Source organism: Seriola aureovittata, chromosome 2 (assembly GCF_021018895.1).
Source record: "Seriola aureovittata isolate HTS-2021-v1 ecotype China chromosome 2, ASM2101889v1, whole genome shotgun sequence".
Taxonomy (NCBI): domain Eukaryota; kingdom Metazoa; phylum Chordata; class Actinopteri; order Carangiformes; family Carangidae; genus Seriola; species Seriola aureovittata.
The window spans coordinates 309,508-333,136 of record NC_079365.1 but is presented as its reverse complement, the minus strand read 5'-3'; the positions used below and the strand labels follow the sequence as shown (position 1 = coordinate 333,136).

Genomic DNA, 23,629 nt, shown 5'->3' with positions numbered 1-23,629 from the left:
TAATCCGATTTGATAATCGAGAGACAAGGGCTGTCAAATGGGAGAGAGACAAGAGACAAGCTGGCAGCTATCAGGACAGTGTAGGACAAGTGGGTAGAGCAACTTCCACTACTTTATAATACAGGCCCTAATGTCACACTGGATGAACAGAAGAAGTGTCTCGTGTTAATTTATCAACATCACTCCATAAAAAAATTTAAAAATGTAAAATAGAATTTAAAAAAAATTAATGTCATGTAAAACTCTTGTATTTTATATGTAGGTCTTTCCAAAGTACATTAAAAAAAAGTTTTAACATGCATTTTTTAATGAAAAACAAGTGAATTATCCTCATTGAACCATGATCTGTGAGAGGTAAAGAACACCATTACACTAAATATTGATTGAAATGGTTATTAATGGAGTTAATAATGAGATATAGACAATGTTTATTGGGATTTTTTGGTTTCTGACACTTCTGGATAATTAAACATGCCCCGGGTCAAATTGACCCGGGAACATCATTGCTGTTCCTGAGAAACGAACATAACAGGAGGGTTAAGTCAGAAACAGTATTAAAAAAAATATAAAAACAATATACCATATATATATACCATATAAATGCCAGAATGTTGTGGAGAGGATAGTTTGTATTCTCTAAGATGACCTCCATCTTACATTGCATGTGTCTCTCCACAACAGTCCTGAGTGAGTCCAGACTCCTGCCAAGCACAGACCCAGCCTTTTTAACCAGCTTGTCCAGTGTCCTTGTTTACATGTCGGACATGCTGCTGCCCCAGCAAACTGAAGCATAAAAAAGTACACTGGTCACCAATGACTGATAAAACATGTGCAGCATTTCACTTTTACATGTGCCAGCGTGTGATTATAGGGGTTTTCCGAGATTTTTTGAGTCAAAAGAAGTTTAAACTAATGTGCCTGTATCACTTCATTACATCCACTAATAATCCCACAGTAATAAACCCACAGTAACAATCATCCCACAGTTATAATCCCACAGTAATAATTGCACAATAACAATCCCACAGTAACAATCAAACAGGAATAATCCCACAATAAAACCTAAAGGTAATAATCCCACAGAAATATTCCCACAATAACAATCTCACAGTAATCATCCAACAATAAAACTCCCACAGTAGTCATCTCAAGGTAATAATCCCACAATAACAATCACACAGTAATAACACCACAGTAACAATCCCACAGAAATAATCCCACAATAATAATCTCACTGTAGTAATACCACAGTAATAATACCACAATCAAAAATCCCTAAGTAATAATACCACAGTAATAATCCCACAATAACAATCTCACAGTAATAATCCAACAATAAAAATCCCACAGCAGTCATCTCAAAGTAATAATCTCACAATAACAATCTCACAGTTATAATCCCACAGTAATAATCACACAGTAATAATCCCACAATACAAATCCCACAGTAGCAATCTCAGTTATAATCCCACAGTAATAATCCCACAAGAACAATCTCACAGTAATAATTTCACAGTAACAACCCCACAGTAATAATATCACAGTATCAATCCCACAGTAACAATCCCACAACAACAATACATTAAAAAATAATTTTATTATTAATGTTTATAGGCGCCTTTCAAAGCACTCAAAGACATCTTACAACACACAATAAAAGATAGAAAAAAAGCTAGTACGAGACATAACATACAGAATAATCAAGTACAATGCATACAATACAGAATAAATGAGAATAAATGTAATTTATAAAATAAATATGATTATAATTACGTCCTGGTGCCAGAGTTAAAGAGAGTAGGCAAGTTTGAAGAGATGTGTTTTGAGGTTTGTTTTGAAAACAGGGACAGAATCAATATTACAGCAGTAATCTAACAGTAATAATCCCACAATAACAATCTCACAGTAATAATTCCCCATCTGTTTAGCTCTGACCACATGCTCTATGTCATCACCTACACTGAGAGATGCTTGGTCAGTCTGGCCGATGTCACACATAACCACAGGGCCACACCTCCTATACCTGCTGCTCCCTTTCTCCTCTGGTAGACCCTGAGAAACCTGTTTATGGTGTAAGGACTTGTTGATTCCAGGTGATACAATACTGAGTACAAAACAGTAGACAAACACTGATAGGATGTTCCAGCTCCACATGTCACTCTTCTGCTATATAAGACAGTGCCAACTCTATCACCACACAAGAACCTTAATGTTGGCCGACTCAATAATCTCCAAGGTTGGGAAAAATCATGTAAATAAAAATACAAATGTTATTGTTCTGTGACAGGATGTTAACCTGCTCATATGGAAAAAAGATGGTTTCTGTGTACAGCAACATCACATTTTATTCTCTATCTTACAGCACCTCCTCCTCCTCCTCCTTCAGCTAGGAGGCCTGTTCCTCCAAAGGACGTTATACCAAGGTTGCATTACATTTATCATAATAATTTGGTATAAAATATACTGTAATCCTGATTGCAATTGTTTATTTTTATATCCGTCTTATCTTTTCTGGGACAACAAAATGTATTTTAGCTAGGGGTTCCTACCAAACTTCCTGACAGTATATTCCTGCCTTCTAGATCCATCAGTGGCTCTGAACACAATTTCAGCATCATTGTGGTAGTGAGCAGTATAATTTTTCTTATCATCATTTTGTCCATTGCTGCCACCAGATGTAAGGGTAAGAACAATAGGTCAGCTCAGATTCTTATACACAACATGTATGATAAATCAGTAAATAACATTGTAACAAATATTTGACTTTGTAGCAAGAATGATCATCATGAATGTTCCTCTCTTCATCCTCCAGTCAGAAACAGTCTGGTGTAGTGGAGAGTCAGAATGGTACTGAATCTGATCTATGCGTTGACTTTTCATTTAATGATGTAACACAATCGTGACTGAACCTATGACCCACTGATGAAATTATATATAATTCCTTGTATTTTACAGTTGTGTGAGCCTCTTTGAAACCATGCGGTTAGTCCAGGTGAGGTGGCCTGTATTGTTTGCTTGTATTGTTTGAATTGGTTTGTAGTGTTCATATTTTTTCAAGTGACTGAGAGTAGTGTGTCTTTGGCTGTTTAGGTGAGTTTGTTTGTTTTAGGTGAGTTGAATGGTGTGGTGTTGGAGAGTGGGGGGGGGGGGGGGGGGGGTAGAGCACAGCCTAATCCGGCAGGGGAGAGCACCTCTCCCTGACTCTACCTCCCTCATTGTCTTGGAGAGTGGGGGAGTAGGGGGGGTAGAGCACAGCCTAATCTGGTGGGGGAGAGTTTAGCTCAAAAAGGCATCTCTCCTTGACTCTACCTCCCTCATTCAAAATGGCCGCCGCTTTCTCCAACTGTTTAGGGGAGTTTGTTTGCTGAATCTGCTAGTGTGTTTTGTCAGAGTTGATGATAGTGTGGTTTGTGGTAGCATAGGCAAGATAAAGAAAATAGTCGCTGTGTGAGGAGCAGTGATGGCTGGCATTAGGGGAGTGACTCTGGGACGCCAGTGATCACTGTCTAGCCTCCTGGAGGTGTCGTGGGACCAACTAGACGAAACACTGGTGAAAAGAGGTTCCCACCTGATGACCCCAAAGACATGTTAGTTATCACTGCTCATTAGTCTGTATGGCTAAATGAATAGTTATTATAGGACATGTTAAGCTTAGGGAGCTATTCACTGGGTACATTTTCTGTAGCACAAGTTTCTTGTGTTTACCTTAAAGTTGTATTAACTGGGTGTCTATGACTCACCTGCAAATTCACAATGAACAAGTCACTGACACAGAGTTAGTGATGTGTGTTCCTAAAATGGAAAATGGTCTGCACTTATATAGAGCTTTAGTGGTCATATCCACCACTCAAAGCACTTTACAATACTTCACCCATTTACACATACATACATCAGACCCATATACATACTCATATACTGGTGGAACAGCCATCAGGGGGACTTCAGGTTCAGTATCTTGCTCAAGGACACATCGACACATGGACTGGAGGAGCCGGGAATTGAACCAACAACCCCTGATAAGAAGAGGACTCTCTCTACCTCCTGCAGTTACCATGTATCACCATAGGTGTCACCAAAGATAATGAAACAGAGATCTTTGAGCTGCTTCTGTAAATGCAACAGTCATCAGTCATTACGTACAATTATGACGCTTTATGGAGCTATCAGAGAAATGAGAACAGATCCGATCTGCAGACATTTGTCCTAGTTTTCACAGTAATATATTTAAAATGAACTCTCATTGGGTATTCATGTATCTCAGATCTAACCTGAGGCTGGTATTGGTATGAGATGCATTAGTCTACTTTTATCCCCGACATCCAGCTCACCATGCAGACCGGTTTAGTTTTACTTGCTTCAACCCTCAGACCATGGAGGTGATAGTGGTTTTAAAATACTGCGTCTCAAAACCTTCTGTTGCTCTTAAATGTTTCTAATATTTAGTATGAGTGGAGGCAGACACAGACCTCAAAACCTGGGAAAATTAAACCTGTGTTTATATGGATGGACTGCTGCAGACGTCAATGTTCCCTCTAGTTTCTGAATAACCAAGAGTTCAGCCATTTCAGAAACTATAGTCTGTGTAAATTATGGCTGAGCACATTGCATTGTTTATTGAAGATGAGTGAAAACTAATTATGGTTTTATGTTTCAGGTCTCAAGAGACTCAGACAGAGGTGTGGTCTCTTGTTTACAAGGAGAACACCCCTGTCAGGTGTTGACATACATACAAATGTGTACGCAAACTTGGTCGCCCACTATTACAGTCATCATCGTCATCAGGTGCTCCCACCTGACAAACAGGGTGAAAGTGTGTATGAATGAGCTCTTCTCATAACAATGAGGCAAACTGTTTCTGTACAGTTAAAGGTCATCAGTATTGTGTTTATCAGCAGTGGGTTAAGTGACCACATTTACTGTTGCATGTAATGATGATGAACCCTCTCTGCAGTTCCCCCTGTCCTCTACTTGCTCATCATAAATAACTGCAGACAGACTCAGTCAGAGAGCAGTTGGTGAACACAGTGCAGCATTTAGCAGCTAAAGAGGTGCTGGTGTAGACCAAATACAGAGCTAAAAGAGAGGGAACGCAGGCCACAGACACCACTCCACATGGATCATCATGTTGATCATGTGACTGCTGGATGTTTGCTCCCATGTATCCACAACAACTTCATAAGTCAATAATAGTATATCAATGCTGTGTTTTATGGATTTGGAAAGTGTAACTCTTTACAGGGGACAACAAGGAGACTTCGAGTAGCTCGGATGATGAGGTGAGTCATGTGACAGGAAATAATGACAGCACACATAATCATTATTATCAGTTTTTAGTTTAGTTCTGAGATCCCAGTGCGATGTAATGAAATCCAAGCAGCTGAATCAATATACATGTCTTAAACAAACAGTTACTGTTGTTTGAGTTTTTTGTTTAGACCCTGTCAAATCATCTGACTGCTCGTGTTTCCTGACCCACTGAACCTATTTCTTCTATATGTTCCAAGATCACAGCAATTACCATGATGAGTCTGATTTCACCATGACAGATAAAACTAAATTGGACCAAAATGACTCAATGCCTATGGAAAAGCAGTGAAATGACAATAATAGAGGCCAATCACTTGAGGAGGCACGCTGCCTCACACTGACAAGATCCTCCTGAAGAGCAGGATCAAGCTGCAGTCACAAGGCCACGTTATCTGTATTATAGGATCTACAGGATACAGGATCTGAAGTCTCTTTATAGATCCTGTATCGAGCTTTACTTTAATGCAGTCGCAGTGTTAAAGGTCAGCTCACCACAGGAGGAGTGACATTTTCCTGGTCTGTTTCATTTTCATATTTCAGTGACTCACATGGTACAGCAGTGTTAAAGTTGTAAAAGCTCATTAAACAGTAAAAAAGGACTGAATGTCAATAAAATTCTAATTTAATTTACCTTTTAGTCACCAACAAACAGAGGAACACAGTCCTTTGATCAGTGCATGTATGTGCTAGTCATATTAACTTGGTGGTTACCATTAACTGTATGTGTTATTACTGCTCAGTGATTCTGTTATTGCTGCTTTTTCATCTTGTTCCCAGTTTGGGGAGTTGCCTGTTTGCATTTAGTCATCCTCCAGGGTCAGCACAGAGGAAATGGACCACAGCAGGGTTAAACCTGGAGGAGCTGCTCAGTCTCAGCATACAGGGACTCTCAGGGACCGAGAACAATGGAAGGAGGGGAGGGGAGGAAGGGAGGGAAGACAGGGTGAGGCAGGATATATGAAGAAGACAAGTACAGAGAAAGTGGTGAGGAAGCAGCGAAAGGATGCAGCTCCGAGTAACTCAGAGCAGCAGAGAGGATGAGCGTGAGGAAGAGGACGAAGTCACTTACACTCATGTAACCTTCAAACCCAAACAGAGGAAATGAACTGTAGGACGCTGTTAGTGCAGATGATGATGATGATGATGTCGACAATGATGATGATGATTGAATAGCTCTACACTCATAACCTGAGTCAACATCTCTGCAGTGTTTGACAGTTGGATGAAGCTTCACAATCTGAGCTCCATCAGCCTGATGATGTCACTGCATTTAATTTAAGAGCTATATAATATTAGAAGCTACCATTAGCAGCAGGAAGCTAACATTATCATGTATGCATTAAAAAGCTTTAAGTTTGTAAAGATTAAAGAAGAGTGTGGATTGTGGAGGAAGACGTGAGCTGACGGATCTTGTAGGTTCCTACAGTCACCAATAGATGAAACTAAACAGCCACATCTTTCAGAATATCTGAAGAAGAGTCTCATGTGAAGACTCTATGCTCTGATTTTTGAGGAAGACTCCACAGAAGGATTTTAATCACAAATTATTTATTTTCATATGGAAACATTTTTGTACTTACTCATCTTATTATATCATATCATTTTTCTTTGTGTAGTTCACTTGTTTTATTATCTATCATTATATATTATATTGTATTATGTTGAATGCTGACACGGTTGGGCTGCACCCGTGTGACGCACTTTTAGCCTTGTGTACAGAAATAAATAACGTGCTGTGGCTGAGTTGCTGTTCACTGTGGAGGCTGTTTAAGTGTAAAATACATTTATATTATACTATATTATATACTCATGGTTTTATGTTTGTTGTAATATTTGTAATGGTTATCATTAAATGTGCTTCCTTGTAACATGTGGAACAATGGTCTCATAAACGCTCACACACAGATCATCACACAGTGAATCTGTCAGACAACACAATTAATTTATCGTAATTCATCAAAACAACAATATAAGATATTAAAAACACAAGGGATTACAAAATGAGATCCTGTACAACTGCAAGGTTTGTTTTTCACTTGGTAAGGTTTAGTTAGAGTTTCATGAATAAATTGGTCATTAGCAAGTAAATGACAACTGAACAATGGCAACACCACCACCACCCCTCTCCCAGCGGGCCACCGACATTGCTAGACGTTGATATTTGGTTGGATGTAGGTTGTGACGTCAGGTGACCACAATTGAACGTCAGACCAACGTCTAATGCTAACGCCAACCTCACGTTGAATATTGACAACATCGACGTTGGTATTTTGTTGGTTTCAAGTTGTGTAGTTAAGTAATCAAAATCCACTTTCAACGCCATGTTGACATACAACACTGACCTTTAGTTGTGAGGTATAGTGACCAAAACCCAACAGCTGCTAAACGTCGCATTGTCAACGTCTACACAACTTAAAACGATGTTAGAATTTTAAGTTGTGTGGTTAACCAACCAATACCCAATGTCTTCAAAACTTCATCATGCCAACGTCATTGCGTCAAATGCGTCAAATGCGTCATTAAGGCCCAAGCACCTATGGGTGGATTTTTGCATTTTTGAGGACTTTCCCATGCTCAAAAACTCATGAAACTTTGCACACGCAGCTTTTGAGTTGACGTGGCCTGGCGGCACAGCGAAATATCGATCATTCACCATGAAAATCAAGCTCGCTGTCATTCTAACACACATGTTCCGAACTTCCTCCAATCCTTATAGGTTTGACAAGACATCCACCCTAAACAAATATCCATGCTCATATTTGGTAATAGTCATAGTGCCACCTCATGGTAATATGCAGAATTCTGAAAAAGGAAATGGTTATAAATCTGACAAAAGTGGTCACAGTATGCTGAACACCCAGATGATGCATGCCTGTTAAAATTGTGAGTTTCCGCTGAACAGTGTGGAATCTGTGATACATTACATTTTGATTTAGAATGTGCAATTTTGGCGCTGTTTTTGCGATTTGGGGGTCATATACTTTAATGAATCTATTGTATATTTATTGTCCATTTTTCCCCAAATTTCACCTGTTTGATGATAGTCTCACACTGTAGACATCTGACTAGTAATATTAGTAGTCATAGTGCCAAACAGGAATTAACTCATGTGACAATTATGATTTGATTTACATGACATTTTCATAACTCCAGCACACACTGTCCAAACTTCCACAAACTTTATATTTTTGATAAGAATCCTGACCTAAACACAACCCCTTGTTAGTAATATTCAAAGCACCACCTAATGAAAACAGCAAACATCATGTTTTACTATTTAATTTACTCCTCCTAGCAGGCTGACCTGATCATGACCCCATTCCAATATTGTTAGATGTTAGTATTTTATTTGCTGTAAGTTGTCTTGATCAAAACCCAACGTCTGCTAAACATCACAAAGTTAACGTCCACCTAACGTGGTACACAGACATTGTCTGTAATCTGTCACAGCCCTGACTCTGAACTAGTTTTCGTCCCTCTTTTCCCTATGTTTCTTTGTCTCTCCATGTGTATGTCAGTGTTTTTGTGTGTATGTGTTAGTGGGCGCGGCTACCTCTCCCTGGTTCTGCCAGCTCTCCACAACTGTTTGCAACCTACTCATCACCTACAGTTTAAGTACTCCGGTCCTCCTCTCACTCATCGCCAGATTCAGCCTGTCCCCATGGTAGACACACTATTGGCCATTCTGTATTACTACTTGAGTTATTCCTTGTGTATTTCCTCGTGTGCCTCAAAAATGTGTTTCTCCTGTGCCCCAGGATTCCAGAGCCAGACCTTACACTATTTCCCTCAAGCCACTGCCTGCTAAACCATCTCCACCACACTGTTCATCTCCCCATCTCTCCACATGCACTATAACTCTCCAGTCCTCCGTGATACCTCCACCACTTCAATCTGCTTGCTCCTGCCTCAGCCCTACCTCTCAAACCAGCCTTCCCCTCGTTCCCAACCACCAACCTCAGCCTCAAGCTCTCCATCCAGCAAGCCCCTACCTCTCCCGCCTACCTTCTCCTGCCTCAGCCCAAGCCACTCCATTCATCTCCCTCAACACCTTTCTTTATTAAATACCTTTTATACCACCTCTGAGTCTCTGCTCTTCTGGGTCCATATATGAAATATGAACATTACATAAACTCCTCTGTCAAAACATCTTAAACCAAATACTAACTGAAGAATACAGACATATACTAAGTCTTTGTGATTGTATGACCTATTTCGTATGTTTAGGAAACATCAAACATCCAGTAAGCATGGCATTGATGTTTTAATGACTGTGGAGTATCTCACTGAAATCTTGATCTGATATTATTTAGGTTGAAATCTAGAGACAATAATGGTGTTGGTAGGACCCATTGCATCACAACACACCACAGGTTAGATTGGTAATGACTTATTGAAGCAGGTGAGCAGCAGTATAGTTCAGTTTACTACACAGGTAAATAGTCTCTTGGGGTTTGGGGTGGTCCACCCCAAACCCCAAGAGACTATGGGTCCCAGGGGCTCGAAAGTCGTGAATCAGGTGCGTGGAGCGAGGTGACTGAACTCGCACACACTGGGGAAAGTTCACCGGGAAGCAATGGTACCGTTAGGGACCAGGCTGGAGACGTAGTCGAGGGTGCAGGAGGATCGGAACCAGATGAGCAGTCAGCGGGGCAGACAGGAGACAGGAGACGAAGGATCAGGAAACCAGCAGGGAAATACTCACAAGACGACCGCTGTGACATCAAAGCTGGAGAATGCCAAACAGCTACCGGGAGAGGCAGACGGGAACCAGGAAAAGCACAGGCAGAACTCATGGTCGGAGGCAGAATTCATGGTCGGGGACAGAAGGCTGAGGCATTTACCGGGGCAGAGACGAGGCAGGATGGTCAGGGACAAGCGGAGTCGATACCAGGAAGTCAGTCTGGAGAAGAACACTGGAAAGTCTCACGTGGGTACAAAGAACAATCTGGCAATGAGTGAATGAACCGGGGATGCATAAATACTGGCTTGATGAGTGATGAGATGCAGTTGGGAGCCCAAGGTGGAGCTAGTGAGGTAAGTGTGGCCGGCCGGTGGGAGTGAGACAGAGGCAGGGTAATTGGAAAATTACTGAAGGCAGAGCAGGTTGTGACAGTGATATTAAATTTAGGGATAGTAGCGCTGTAGGCGAATCTTTTAAGGGACCAGTCTTATTTGCTTTGAAACCATATAAAAAATATGAATGATGACGGTGTTAAGTGGCATTGGCCTGTGTTCATTGTGCCAGTTTATTATACAGTATCCAGAACCTGTTTTCACCATGCCAGCTCTTCATCACAAAAATGTTTCCATTAATCTTTCCTCCAAGATGGACTAGCTTTTCTGCCTCTTGTGCAACCTCTAAGGATTTTAGTCACTATGTTTATTAGTGCCACGGGTGCTCAGCTCCGAGGCACTCCTCTACAGCTAGAATTTAAAAAAAGGACACACAAAGAAAATGCTATAAAATCATCATATATCAATATTTTTTTCTGCTTTTTTTTTTTTGCATACATCTCTTAAACCACTTCAGTTCTGCTCAAACCTACCAAATGTTTATTAGTTTTCAGGACTTTAACCCTTTAAATGCCAGTTTGAAGACATGTTGCCTCTTGTTTTATTAAAAAAAACAACACAGAATATGAGATATTTCCCACATAATACATGATGGAGGGATGTGACATTGTTTTATATCAGAGTCTTTTATATCAAGACATTTCTCAAAACCAGAATATGATCAGGGTGACTTTTGAACACTGGGAATAAATCATGTACGGCAGTAGCCCCCATGGCACTCAAAATTTCCCTGGAATTTTCTAGTTATTGTTGTTGTTGTTTTTGTTGTTGTTGTTGTTGATGATGATGATGATAAATAATAATAGTGGTAATAATAATAATAATAATAATAATAACAACAATTATTATTATTATTTTATTTTAATTATTATTACCACTATTATTATTACCACTTGCCTCCTTGCTGTCTTACCAACTTTCTCTCCCTCTTGAACAAACTTGATTGCAACTCTCTTTATTTTAGACCCTCCTAAATTTGCCTGCCTCCGTAAATCCTCAATTCCTGCGGCTAAGCTTTTTAAAACCTGGTTATGTCGCCACGTATACCTGCCTTGCGACAGACTAACCTTACAGCCTGACAAAATGTGATTTAAAGTTGCAGTACCTGAACACAATGAACATAGTGGGTCTCCATTTACCCAGAGTTTTAGGTTCTGGGGAGTTGGAAATACATCATATATTGCCCCTATCAAAAATCTAATACTACTTTCCTCCATACTCCACAGCTCTTTCCAGCTAAGCTTTTTCTTATCTACACCTTCCCAATTCAACCACTGTCCCTGCTTAGCCTGGGCCACTGCCTTAGCACCACTTAATATTTCCTCCTGTCTACAAACCTGCTCCACAACTAGCTTTTTCTTCTCTTTGGGACCTGCTCTACTCCATACCGGTTTGCCTGGGCCAAGCCCCAAACCTCCCCGGCCTATTTGGACATTACCCACAATCTCTGTATGCCTGAGCGTTGCTTCCGCCTCCTGCACCGCCATGCTTGGTTCTTGCTTCCTGTGCTACAAGAACTAAATGTGGAAGAAACAAAATTGATGAATTGCTTGGTATTTTGAGGGATGAAGGTTTAGAAGTACCAAAGAATTCCAGGACAGATGACTGTAAATATATAGTAATAATAATGATAATTATAATGAATTTTAACTTTTGAAAAAGAAAAATTTAGATTTGGGTTGTCACTCTAAATCATCGTTCTTTGCAGGTCTATATTGCCTTTATTTTGGAGAAGAACACTAACTGTACTTGTCACAGGAAAGGAGCTTATGGGTCAGACAGGACTCATTAAACTTGTATTTACCTGCAATGGTAATTTGTATTAGAGAAATAATTTGTTAAAAAATCTGTCCTAAATTTAGTATAACCATTTGTCTTAAGCATCAAATACACTCTGTGATTCTTGTAGCCCCCCTGCAAATTCAGGAACCCACCTCCAAAGAGAAGAGCCAGACCACCTTCTCGTAGAGGCCTGTCTCACCAAACAGAACAAAGTAGAGGATCAAGATCACCTGTTGATCTGCAACCTATGCAAAGGACCAGCTCCACACAACAAACTCCATCAACCCAGACAAAACACACCCCGTACCAAATGCCTGAAGCAAGTAAGCATACACTACTACTTCTGCTTACATGTGCTTGTGCTTTATTAATGTTTTTCCTGCTCTTGTAATTTCTGACTAAAACCTGATGTCCTATTCCTGCTCATTCTAGCATTTACAGTATTGAATAAGTGTTTCTAGTTAAAATTTGGTGACTATTTGTTTATTGACTCAAGGAGCTTTTGTCTCAAGCTATACAATCATCAGCGCCTTACTGGAACTCCACTGATTTTTTAACACATTATATAAAGTACAACTTCCCAGCTAAATGGTTTTATTTTTTTAATTTATCTTTTCTCCATTTATAAAATAACATAACTAATTCTTTATATTTTGTTTGGCTGCTGCCTAAGGAAGCTATTTTAAAAATAATTCCCACCAGGCATTTGACACCAGACAAGATATTTTAAAAGTAAGAGCAGGCCTCCCCAGGGGGTGCCAGACAGTTTCAGGAGAGGCTCAAAGAGGGTGAAAAAATTTGACAAATTTACGTACTGGTTTGGTTTTACTTGACATTACATTATTTACAGCACTTTGAGGACATAACATGAACGAAAATCCGGGACAAATTGTGTCCCGTATTGATTAGGCAATCTTAGCTCAGTTAGCTCAGTCTATTGAATGAGATAGCAACTACATGATCCCACAGACATCCTGGAATCGAGCTAAGCTAAGGAGATATGCCTTTTTCTGAAATTTGGGCAAGTTAAAGCCAATAGTCAGAGACCTAAACCCCCCTGTTGTAGAATAAAAAAAAACAATAACATACATATGTATGTGTGTGTGCATAAATATATATATATATGTGTGTGTGTGTGTGTGTGTGTGTGTGTGTGTGTGTGTGTGTGTTTGTGTGTGTGTGTGCTGTGGGTCAGGTGCCCCGTGCCAACAGATTCTGGTCTAAGAGCACAGTAAAATCACAAAAATGTGGGAGCATTTTTTTAATTAATTGAATCATGTCTTGTTACACTTGATACTTGATGAAGCTGTCTTTCTTTAACTGACATGAACTGAGGAGGTTTGCAAATATGTGCTGATGTTGCCAACTCATCGTAAAATTATTACAGACTGGTGGTATCCCTAAATTCATTCTGTGAAATAACCCAAAACGTCATCATGGTGTTCAGCTAGCAATGGTTAATATAAGTCATAAGAAAAAAGGACAATTTAGCTCATAAATCTTACAATAAAAGGTTATTTTGATAACCCCATTGCATGTCTTTTGTGGTTTTATTGGATGAATTACATTTGTGTATTACAATTTCTCTAAGATTTTAAAGTGAAACTTTTCTCTGCTTATATCTTAAAATGAATACTCTCACACCGTGGTGAGGTTGTCTTGTCCTGGTTTTGTTTTGTCCTGTCATTTCCTGTTTTATTTTGAAAAGTACCTCTCTTCTCGTTTCAGGTCACTTGCCCTTCCTCATGTGTCTCAGTCTGATTGCCCTAAGTGTTTCCACCTGTGCCCTATTTCCCTCCATGTGTTTAAATAGTCTGTGTTCCCCTTGTCTTGTGCCAGAGTGTCTTTGTCATTAACCTGCACCTGAGCCTTTGTCCATGCCCACAGCCATAGTGTCCTTCAAAGTAAGACGTTTGTTCCTCGTCAAGAGTGATTTTTTTTGTTTTTTAATTTCTTGCCTTAGCTAATGTTCATAGCCCTTTGTTTTTCCTCGTTATGAGTGATTTTTGTTTCGTGTAATCTATTGATTATCTTAGATCCTCCACTTGGTGGCGTTAGTTGATTATTTTGGTTTATCTTTATTATTAAGTCAGGTTTTTCCTCCTTACGGAGCATTTTGTGTTTACCTTTTGTTTTTTTGATTAGAACGTTTTCCCCTCCTCCTGGAGTGATTTTGTTTTCTCAGACTTCAGAATTTAGTGACTAGCCTTTTCATAGCCATTTATTTTTCACTCTGTCTGAGGTCACCGGTGATTTCAATAAAGCCCATTGTTTTCTTATTCTCTGCGTCTGAGTCCTGCCTTGAGTCCCTCCCTGACCAATACTTTGAGTCTGTCTGACAGCTTGACATCTGTCTAACGTATGACATCCAAGTTTCTCAGCATGTTGATTTTTCATTTACAACTCAAATGCGGCTCTGTCCATGGGCTTAGTCCTAACTGCAGTGGCTTTGTGTTCGAGTCTGACCTGTGGCCCTTTGCTGCATGTCATCCCCTCTCTCTCCCTGACTTTCCTGACTGTCTCTCACTTCACTATGTAAATAAAGGCAAAAATGCCCCCCCCAAAAAAAAACTTAAAATGTGGCTCTGTTAAAAGTTTGTGATGCAAACAAGATCCATACTATCTCAATTTCATCATCTTTCTTTTAAGTTGTAATTTTACAGCTAATGTTGGGTTATGATGAATATCCAATTTTGATTTCCAACCAAAATTCAACTGTCCAGCGTTGGATGTCGATGTCAAACACATATTAGGTTTTGACGTCAACCTGATTTTCATTTCCAACTAAAATTTAACATCAGGCCAACGTTGGATGTTGATGTCAATCCAACGTTGGGTTTTGACATCAACCTGATTTTCATTTCCAACAAAAATGTGTCCATTGTTAGAGTCCAACGCCTTTCTGACGTCCAGTTCCAGCTGGGCTCCTTCACTGCTGTAACATGTTGTTCTGCTCAGACCATGGAGGAGCTGCTGGAGAAAAACTGACAGGAAAACAAGAGATGTCATTGAGGTATTTCTAAATGTTTTAATTAAACATGTTAATGAGCCAAGAACACAACATACTGCGTTGAGGAAGGGGATGTTCACAGCTGACAGCACGAATGCTAAGGCCATGGGGAAGAAGGACCTACAGCGGGGGACACAGCAGTGTGGTATTTCATGTTTTATACATCACATCAGTTATAATGTAGATTTATTATACAGATCATAGTATTCCCACATCATCCTGGGAACATTAGTTAGTATCATTATTATCATTATTATGACAAGACAAATATGAATTTGCAGCCTTGTTTTTCTGTTCCACTAAAACCCTACCTGAGCTTACCTGAACAAAAGCACAAAGCCGTAACTCTCCACCAGCATTCCAATGATTGGCCAGCGGCACAGCACCAGAGACACGCCTCCCAGGAAGAAAAATGAGCCTCGAAACTTTTGTCTCTGGAAGAAAAAGTGGGCTGTTCTTCTCAAGCCGATGATGAACGTCAATCCACTCAGGAACAAGACCTCAAAGGAGGAAAATCACACCAAAAAAATTAGGAAATATTAACACACAATCACAGTATCACTGTTTTATTCTGCAACTTTCATTTTTCTCCAAACCAAATCTTTCACTCTAGTTGAAATCTTTTAACTAATTGCTCTACTTAAGTCCAGTGCCAAATAATAACACAAAAATCATTGCATTATGTTTGTTGTTTCGCAGGTGTTAATGAGGTACTCATTATGAGCCCATGAGCTTCATTATGAGCCCATTGGCTTCATGATTAGCCTGTTAGAACAGTCACTGTAGCTACACAGGAGAGTGTGTTGATGAATGTGAAGCAGCATTATAGCTAAAACTACACACTGCAAAACTGCTAAATGCCACTTCCACATCTGGTCCAACTGTGGCCATAGATAATCTATCCAGCTGTGAGCTGACACTGGCAGGTGAAAGCCAGAATGAGGCTAGGAGCACCTGACAGTCCTGCTGTATGTAGGCCAGTCTCTGTGGAGACAGACGTGGAGACGGTTTGTCTTCTACACTGGAGTCACATTAGGAGGGTCTGCCTGTGTGAATACAGCTGTTGGTCACTGTTTAAGTGCTGATATGCAGGTCAGTACTGTAAGATGTGAATCTGTGCTTTAAACTGTAATCCTGGAAACGAAGCAGCACACAACAGAACCAGCAGACAGCCCGGTTGTTAAGATGATGTTTAAAACCTTAATGTCCATGGTTCAGTTCGGCAAGAAAATCTTTGTTCATATTTCCTCACATGAGTGTGTGGGTTTGTGATGATGACACTGAGCAGATGTGTGTCCCATTACTCACATTCCCAAAGGCCAACAAGACTGAGTCAAAGTACAGCAGCACACCAAAGAGCAGGAAGAACAGCCCGAAGCCCGTCACACCCACACCGATCTCTGGAAGACACACACACACACACACACACACACACACACACACACACACACACACACACACACACACGAACACACACACACACACACACACACAGTGTCAGTCATGCTCTCAGTAGTTTATCTCTGTGTAGATGTAAATCTTTGAGCAACTTACAAATATATCGTTTCATTTCAAGGAAAGACATCACACAGCTACACAGTGATAACAAGCTGTTAGCAGCAACAACCTGCTGACTGGAGCACAACCTAATCAGCAGCTGATCACTGTTTGTCACTGATATTTATATGTTTAGAGTGTCCACAGTGTAGTTGGAGAAAAAAAACATCATTCACTAGATTTCATCCACTGTGGAGGGCGGAAATTATGATATTGGCCAGGCCAGAAAATAGAAACATTCAGTGAAGAAATCTCTGTGTGAAAGAAACACTGACAGAGACAAATTCACTTGTTCCACACAATGAATGATAGGTAATCTCAATCATGACAAGTCTGCATGAAGCTGTGCCGACTGATCTGTGGAGGTCTGCAGGAGAGTATTGTTTGTAGACATGTTTGTAGTCCTTATTAGCACTGAGGTCTCACTAAAGAATCTGGACCTCTCACCTTATCTCTGTGTTAAACACCAGTTCTGCTTTTCATCAGCTCAGGTGTGTCCATGTTCTGACAGGTGAGCATCTGACCTATTAAACTGTATAACTGTTCTCTAGTCATTTACCTGGAGATAGAGTGTCTCCACCAATACATCTGTCTGTTGGAAGGTCAAACCTCTTGATCTCTGATCCACCAATCACAGCTAATAGTCCCAACAGTCACTCACACTAACATGTTAGAACAGAGGGATAATGGGAAACTTACTCTGGAGCTCTGTGACAGCCACCATGCTGATCCCTGACGTCTTCCTCCTCTTCACCTGCTGCCTGTGTCTCTGTCAGGAACAAATGAGTCCTCTCTGTTCTCAGCTGTGACCTTTGCACATTGATGTTGTCAGTGTGTGAACATTAACCAGACAAGGCGCACACTGACCCCCTGTAGTAACACTGGGGATTCTCAGGTGAAGGCTCAGCTATCTGAGTGATGTCCTCAGCCAGTCAAACCCATGATGTATTTATCCCTTGTCTTGTATTTGTGTCTTTCCTTCCTCTCTGAGTCCTTTCCTTTTTACTTTTATCTTTCAGTCTTTTTTTGTTTTTATTCAATATTGTCAACCTTCAACTGAACCATTAAACCCATTAATTACGGTTATCATGCTTGAACTTCAGCTGCTCTCTTCAGTGTTAATACAGCACTGATGGAGTTCCTTCAGCAGCACCACACTTTATGCATTTACAGTCATTGTGTATTCCCATTCTGTGCAGCGGTGATAGAGTGTAATATCTAATTTGATCTGTTTGGTATTTTAAATTGTCTTTGTTTTTTTGTTGTTTTTTTTTTTTTTTACAGCAAAAGGGCTGTTGAGTTTTCCTTGTGTCACCCTGATTCATTTTATAGCATTCAATTTTAAAAATTGTGTAAAAATGTTTCATTATATTTTCGTGGAATAATTTGTGGTTAAATAGTATGGTTACAAGAGTGTCTGTGCTCAGTTTTCATTTTCAAGTATGGGTTACTATAAAGTTTTGTTTGTTGATTTGTAAGGGCAGAAACTCACATTTTCCTCAATTTACTTTGTATCCTAAAACTCTAGACTAGTTTTACATGAGTTAAACAAACCTGAAACAGAGGGATCCAGGTTCATTTTTATCACAGCTGTGTGTAGTGTTAACATAACAGTGGCTGGTGATCATGTGACCATTGATAATAACATAAAGACACTTTAATCACCATATTCTGATCCAGGACCTGATGACATCACTTACAATGGATCATATGTTACATGTTTGCATGATTCTCTGGACCCTGTGAGTGACAAAGACATGTATCTTCAGCCTCCTCCTCTTCCTCCTGTCAGCTGTGAGCTAAAAGAATCCAGTCTGTGTGTGTTTCTGCTCTTTATTCATCACATACACTTTGATATAACAAAGACCATAGGGCATCATCAGGGACCTGCAGGTGAGGGGTGGGCTGCACAGGTGACCTCAGGAGACTTTTGGCAGTGAGCTTCATCATCATCATCATCATCATCATCATCATCATCATCATCATCATCATCATCATCATCAGGTGGATTAAAACAGCAGCAGTGAATATATCATCATCATTGCAGACAATGAGACACTGTGATAATTCAGAAGCATCTATAGAAACATAGTATTTGTATACATTCACTTTATTGCAGGGTTTTCTGAAAGCAAGCGTACTATTTGTCTTTTATCATTTGCATAGTTCAAGCAGTTTGTCTATGTCCCAAGTAGCAGTGGTTATATGTAAGAGTCAGGTTCACTGATCCAAAACAGTATGTACAATGGCCAATGTATAGAAGGTCTATATTCTGTATTGTCATCGTCACAAATGCTACATCTAGTATCAAATATCAGACACCACCTGTTGGTTTCTAACATGTCAGATCCCAGAGAATCCAAAAATATGTGTGTTCTGTCCCCGAGAGCCACAACGTGAACACAAAGTGTCATCTGTGAAAAACCTCTGTGTGTAAAAATTCAACCTGTCGACTGGAACATCTAAAAAAATAGTATGGCCTCTGTGAACATATTCCCTTTCTTAAAAAACATAACACAAGAAAAAATAGACGTTTTTCTGAAGTCCTCCACTGTTTTTGCTTGGTGAGTTGTTACCTTTCAGAATAAAAGTCAGTCTTCTTCATCCTGTAACACATTGTCTCTGAGTACAACAGCTCTGTACACACTGAGGAAGGGGCAAAAAAAACATGAACACACAAATGACACAGGCGAAGGGTGTGTATGTGTGTGTGTGTGTGTGTCTGTGCGTGTGTGTGTGTGTGTGTGTGTGTGTGGACACATAGGAAGTTACAATGAAGAGGTAAAGGTTGAAGATTTTTAGTTTCAACATGATTTTTCATTTGATTATAATTATGTTCAACAGTCACTAAATATAAAACACCAGCAGGGAGCAGTAACATGGTAGTAACAGGTTTAACACACAGACATGTGACCTGGAATTAAAGCGTCAGATCCAGTTAAAACAGATGTTTTAAATTAAAATTTAATGATATGAAATCAAAACAAACTAAACCAGTTTTATTGTAAAGACCAGTTAATTTTTGATAAATTTAAATTATTTAAGTCAATTTTTAATTCATTCATGATTTTGGCTTACTTCCTGTCATCCATGTTCTGTGCGAATCTTTGAGTTTCCTTCGGATGCAAAATGTGTGAGTTGTGACATGAAACACATGATAGCACTGACATGTGTTGGACTATGGCACTGATTATGATGTCACTGGGATATGTTCCAGTAATTAATCCTGACCGCATCATTAACTCCTCCTCACAGACTTTAAGGTCACTTCTAGTTCAACATACAGAAACCACTGATACGCACGTATCCAACATACTTTACCTACATCATGACATTCACTGGGCTGATTCCACCTGATACCACCTCCACTACAGGACTGAACCAGCAGCAGGAGCTGCACAGTGGGTGGAGGTGGCAGAGGTTTCTGACTCACATGAATTACACTCGTATGCAACTGAAACATGAGGGCCACGCAGAGCAGGGAACAGAGACAATGTGGAGGTCTGGGGTGCTGTGGAGGTCTGGGGTGGTGTGGAAGTCTGGGACGGTGTGGAGACCTGGGACGGGACGGTCTGGAGGTCTGCAACGGTCTAGAGGTCTGGGCTCTCGTCATCGAACCACCTGATGGTGATCTATTAGTGAAGCTCTAACCTCACTTTAACCATGAGCACATGCTGAAAGACAGGCCTGATATATATTAACTCTACCTGGACTCAGACTCTGATCTGGGATCAGTCTCTGTTATTCTCCTAGAGAGATGTTTGTTAACAAGTGGAGCAGAAGACTGTGTCACTGATGTTTCTTTGAACTAGCTGTTGTAAAAGCTCAAACACATGGACACAGCTACAGTATAAACTCTACAGCTGGTGTTACAGTCTTCATGATAAAGTTTGACCCATTTCCTGTCTGACAACTCAGGTGTGAACAGAACCACAGTACTGCCCCCTGCAGGTGATACACAGTGACCAGAGTTAACAGCTAACCGAGCTCTGATTGGGCTCCACAGCACACAGCTGAGGACACTGTCTTCTTTTCCCTCCTGGGTTTATGACCAAAGATCAAATAAACACAGTGCCCTGACCTCTGACCTCTGCAGCAGGTGGAAGCTGCTGTGTTCTCATGTAAGAAAGAGTGGAGCCTAAATTATTCTGTCCCTGTGGCCACTTAAGTCTCTGTGTACATGTCATCAGCTGACCAGACCGCATGTGGCTACAAACATTACAGCCGGACCACTCTCTGCAGCTCTCTTCCTCTTTCATTGTCGTCTTCTTCAGATGCAGTGATCTATTCATCCCTCTACATCAACATCAAACCTCAGTTCACTAACACCTCATCATAATCTCTACTCTGTAAAACATGTCCTGAGCTAAATGACATAGAAATATTATACCACTTGAAACTGGTAGGAGACCTGAAGCCAACCTCCGTGCCACAGGACACAGGGGGTGGGGGAGGGGGCTGGGGGTAGCTTGGCTTTGGGTTTTGAATCTGCTCCTCTAGCAGGTGTCGGTGCTTTTGTTGTGTCAGGTGGAAACAGAAATGAAAGTGTTTGTCTGGAGTCATCTCCATTGTTCAGTCTTTCCAGTGGATCCTCAGAAAGACGCTCCATCAAACTTGACAGCAGCCAGCGCCTGAGCTGCAGACAGGAGAGACAAAGGAGACAAAGCAGGTGAGGGAGACATGGGTGAGTTACCAGGACAATTTCCTGTCATTCTAACGGCAGCTGCAGAAGGATGTGTGTTTATAGGACAGCTGCACTGGATCGTATCAACTTGACAAACACAAATTCTCAACACAAGATCATACTGGCTCCTTTCTGAAGCTTTCAGCCACATCTCATAGTCTTCCTCAGCTGCTCTGCTGGGATGTGGGACACACGTCAGACGTTGTGTTGAGAACTCAGAGGACGGACTAACACTCACGTTTTTACACCGCAAATTAAAGATTTATGAGCAGGATATTTCCAGAAGTTAGATTCAGTTACAAGAAGAATGTTTAACCTCGTACATGAACCCTTCACCTCTGAAATCTGGGTCACTTTAAGTCTGAGTCGATGTGGAGAACTGGCTCATCAGCAGGACTGACACTCAGTCTAACAGGTAACAGTATTACAGTATTATTAACATTAGTGGTGAAGTCATGAGGATCCAGTCCCACAAGGTCTAAACAGGACAGGGAGGGGTGGGGGCGCTGGTGGACGTGCTTTGGTGAACGGATACTCACCTTGTCAGAATCACACCTTCATGATGTGGGCGGAGTTGGGGAAGTCAGCAGAGGAAGGGGGAGGGGCCAGGCTGGTCGGGGAGGTGGGGGGGCTGGGGGCGCACTGGGCTGGAATGAGATGAAAGGATGTGGGAGGAATGACCAGAGGGAGACATGGAGAGCAAAACAAAACAAGGAGTGAGTCAACCAATGAGAGAAGAACGGTGGGGTCAGAGGAGGAGCTACAGAGCATTCACCTGTTCACCTACATCATCATATATCACTGTTTCCCCTGGATGACTGTTTCTTTTGTTTGTTTTTTTATTTTTGGGAGGGATTTTTGGGGGATTTGTAGTGACTCAGATGTGTGGGTCGACCTCTCTCTCTCACTCAATCTCTGGTTTGACAAAGATGTAGAGCACCTGTTTTTGTTGCTCTTAATGAGTTATTGACCTGTCTCTGCTGTGTGTGTGCATGTGTGGGTGTGTGTGTGTGTGTTGGGGGGACTAAGATACACACACTGTGAAACAGGAAGCAGAGCAGAGAAATACCACTGTCAATGACATCAAAACACAGCAGAGACTCACTGAGCTGACATGAATCAGTCAATAACATAAATCAAATATATACTGTACATACACACACACACACACACACACACACACACACACACACCTAAACACACACACACACACACACACACACACAGCAGAGACAGGTCAATACACTGAATATGTATATGGTGTAGTAGTGAGTGAAGTGCTTGTTGGGGATGAAGGAACAGAATGATGGTCACATGACTTCACAGCTCATCATTAACAAACCTCCACTTCACACTTCTATCTTCTAACATGATGGAGATGAACTGGATGCCACATGTGTTCAGGTGTATGTTCAGTGTCCTGACAGATACAGTGTAGTTTACAAGACGCAGGCAGGTCTGGGCAGAGATGCAGTGTTAGTCAGTACAGTGGTTTGTCCTGAGCCAAGGTCACACAGAGAGGTTCACGAGAGAGCGTGAGTGAGGTGGTGGTGTGTCGATGTGTTGTTGTGTTATGTTGTGTTGATGTTGTTGATGGCCATCTTGTAGATAGCGTCCTTACCAGAGAGGATGCGGCTGCGCCGAGACGCCTCAGCAGCCAGAGCACAGGAGATCTCAATCCTCTTTTCCTGCTCCTGCAGCTGCTGCTGGGAGGAGACGGGAGCTCCACCCTCCACCGGGCCATCCAGGACAGGAACCATGTTCTGCAAACTGACAGACACAGGGGTGAGAGGAGAAAGGAGGAGGAGGATGCTTTCAGAGTACAGGTCCTGCTGTCTCTGCACTGGGTGAACACAGGTTGAAGTAAACAGGTGTATGATACAGGTGTGCAGGTGTGCCATCACCATGAACACACAATGTGGTTCAGATAGAGATGAGCACTTATTGTTGTGAGTGAAGGTGTTATGGCCAGTGACACAGTACAGAAACAGAGTCAGACCCACTTGGATTTGGCAATGAGGGTTTTGATCCGTTCCAGTTTCTTCTGCTTCTCCATCTGCTCCTCAGAGCTCAGAGGAATGTTGTCCTCCACGTCCAGGTATCTCTCTGGGATCAGGACTTTCTCAGGAGCCATCAGCTACAGCACACATGATACACATGGATAAATGAGAAGCCCATACACTCTCTGGGTGTTGGCAGGTCATGCAGCTGTT

General features: G+C 41.1%; 2 protein-coding genes across 11 annotated transcripts in view; both read right to left on the bottom strand.

The window, feature by feature from the left end:
• Positions 1-13,411: 13,411 nt before the first annotated feature.
• On the bottom strand, positions 13,412-18,440 carry golt1a (golgi transport 1A). Its single transcript, XM_056363347.1, has 5 exons — positions 17,432-18,440; positions 16,484-16,575; positions 15,497-15,675; positions 15,232-15,295; positions 13,412-15,149 (listed from the first exon to the last, which is right to left on the bottom strand). The coding sequence occupies exons 1-5, from the start codon at positions 17,454-17,456 to the stop codon at positions 15,120-15,122; spliced, it is 390 nt and encodes a 129-aa protein (XP_056219322.1). The 5' UTR covers positions 17,457-18,440; the 3' UTR covers positions 13,412-15,119.
• Positions 18,441-18,551: 111 nt separating this feature from the next.
• The window catches only part of plekha6 (pleckstrin homology domain containing, family A member 6), a 114,655-nt gene continuing 109,577 nt past the window's right edge, over positions 18,552-23,629 (bottom strand). For all 10 annotated transcript variants that reach the window (XM_056363282.1, XM_056363246.1, XM_056363298.1 and 7 more), the window contains 4 exons: positions 23,420-23,553; positions 23,038-23,186; positions 21,956-22,063; positions 18,552-21,368 (listed from right to left, as the gene is read on the bottom strand). In XM_056363282.1, coding sequence (XP_056219257.1) covers positions 21,966-22,063; positions 23,038-23,186; positions 23,420-23,553 — 381 coding nt within the window. In that variant the 3' untranslated portion in view covers positions 18,552-21,368; positions 21,956-21,965. The remainder of the gene's footprint in view (positions 21,369-21,955; positions 22,064-23,037; positions 23,187-23,419; positions 23,554-23,629) is intronic.

Coding starts and splice junctions, on each gene's coding strand:
- golt1a (XM_056363347.1), bottom strand. CDS start 17,456: ATGGTGGCTGTCACAGAGCTCCAGA. Junction 16,576..17,431: donor GGCTGTCACAGAGCTCCAGA/GTAAGTTTCCCA, acceptor TGTGTCTTCCAG/AGATCGGTGTGGGTGTGACG. Junction 15,296..15,496: donor GGCTTTGTGCTTTTGTTCAG/GTAAGCTCAGGT, acceptor CCCCCGCTGTAG/GTCCTTCTTCCCCATGGCCT.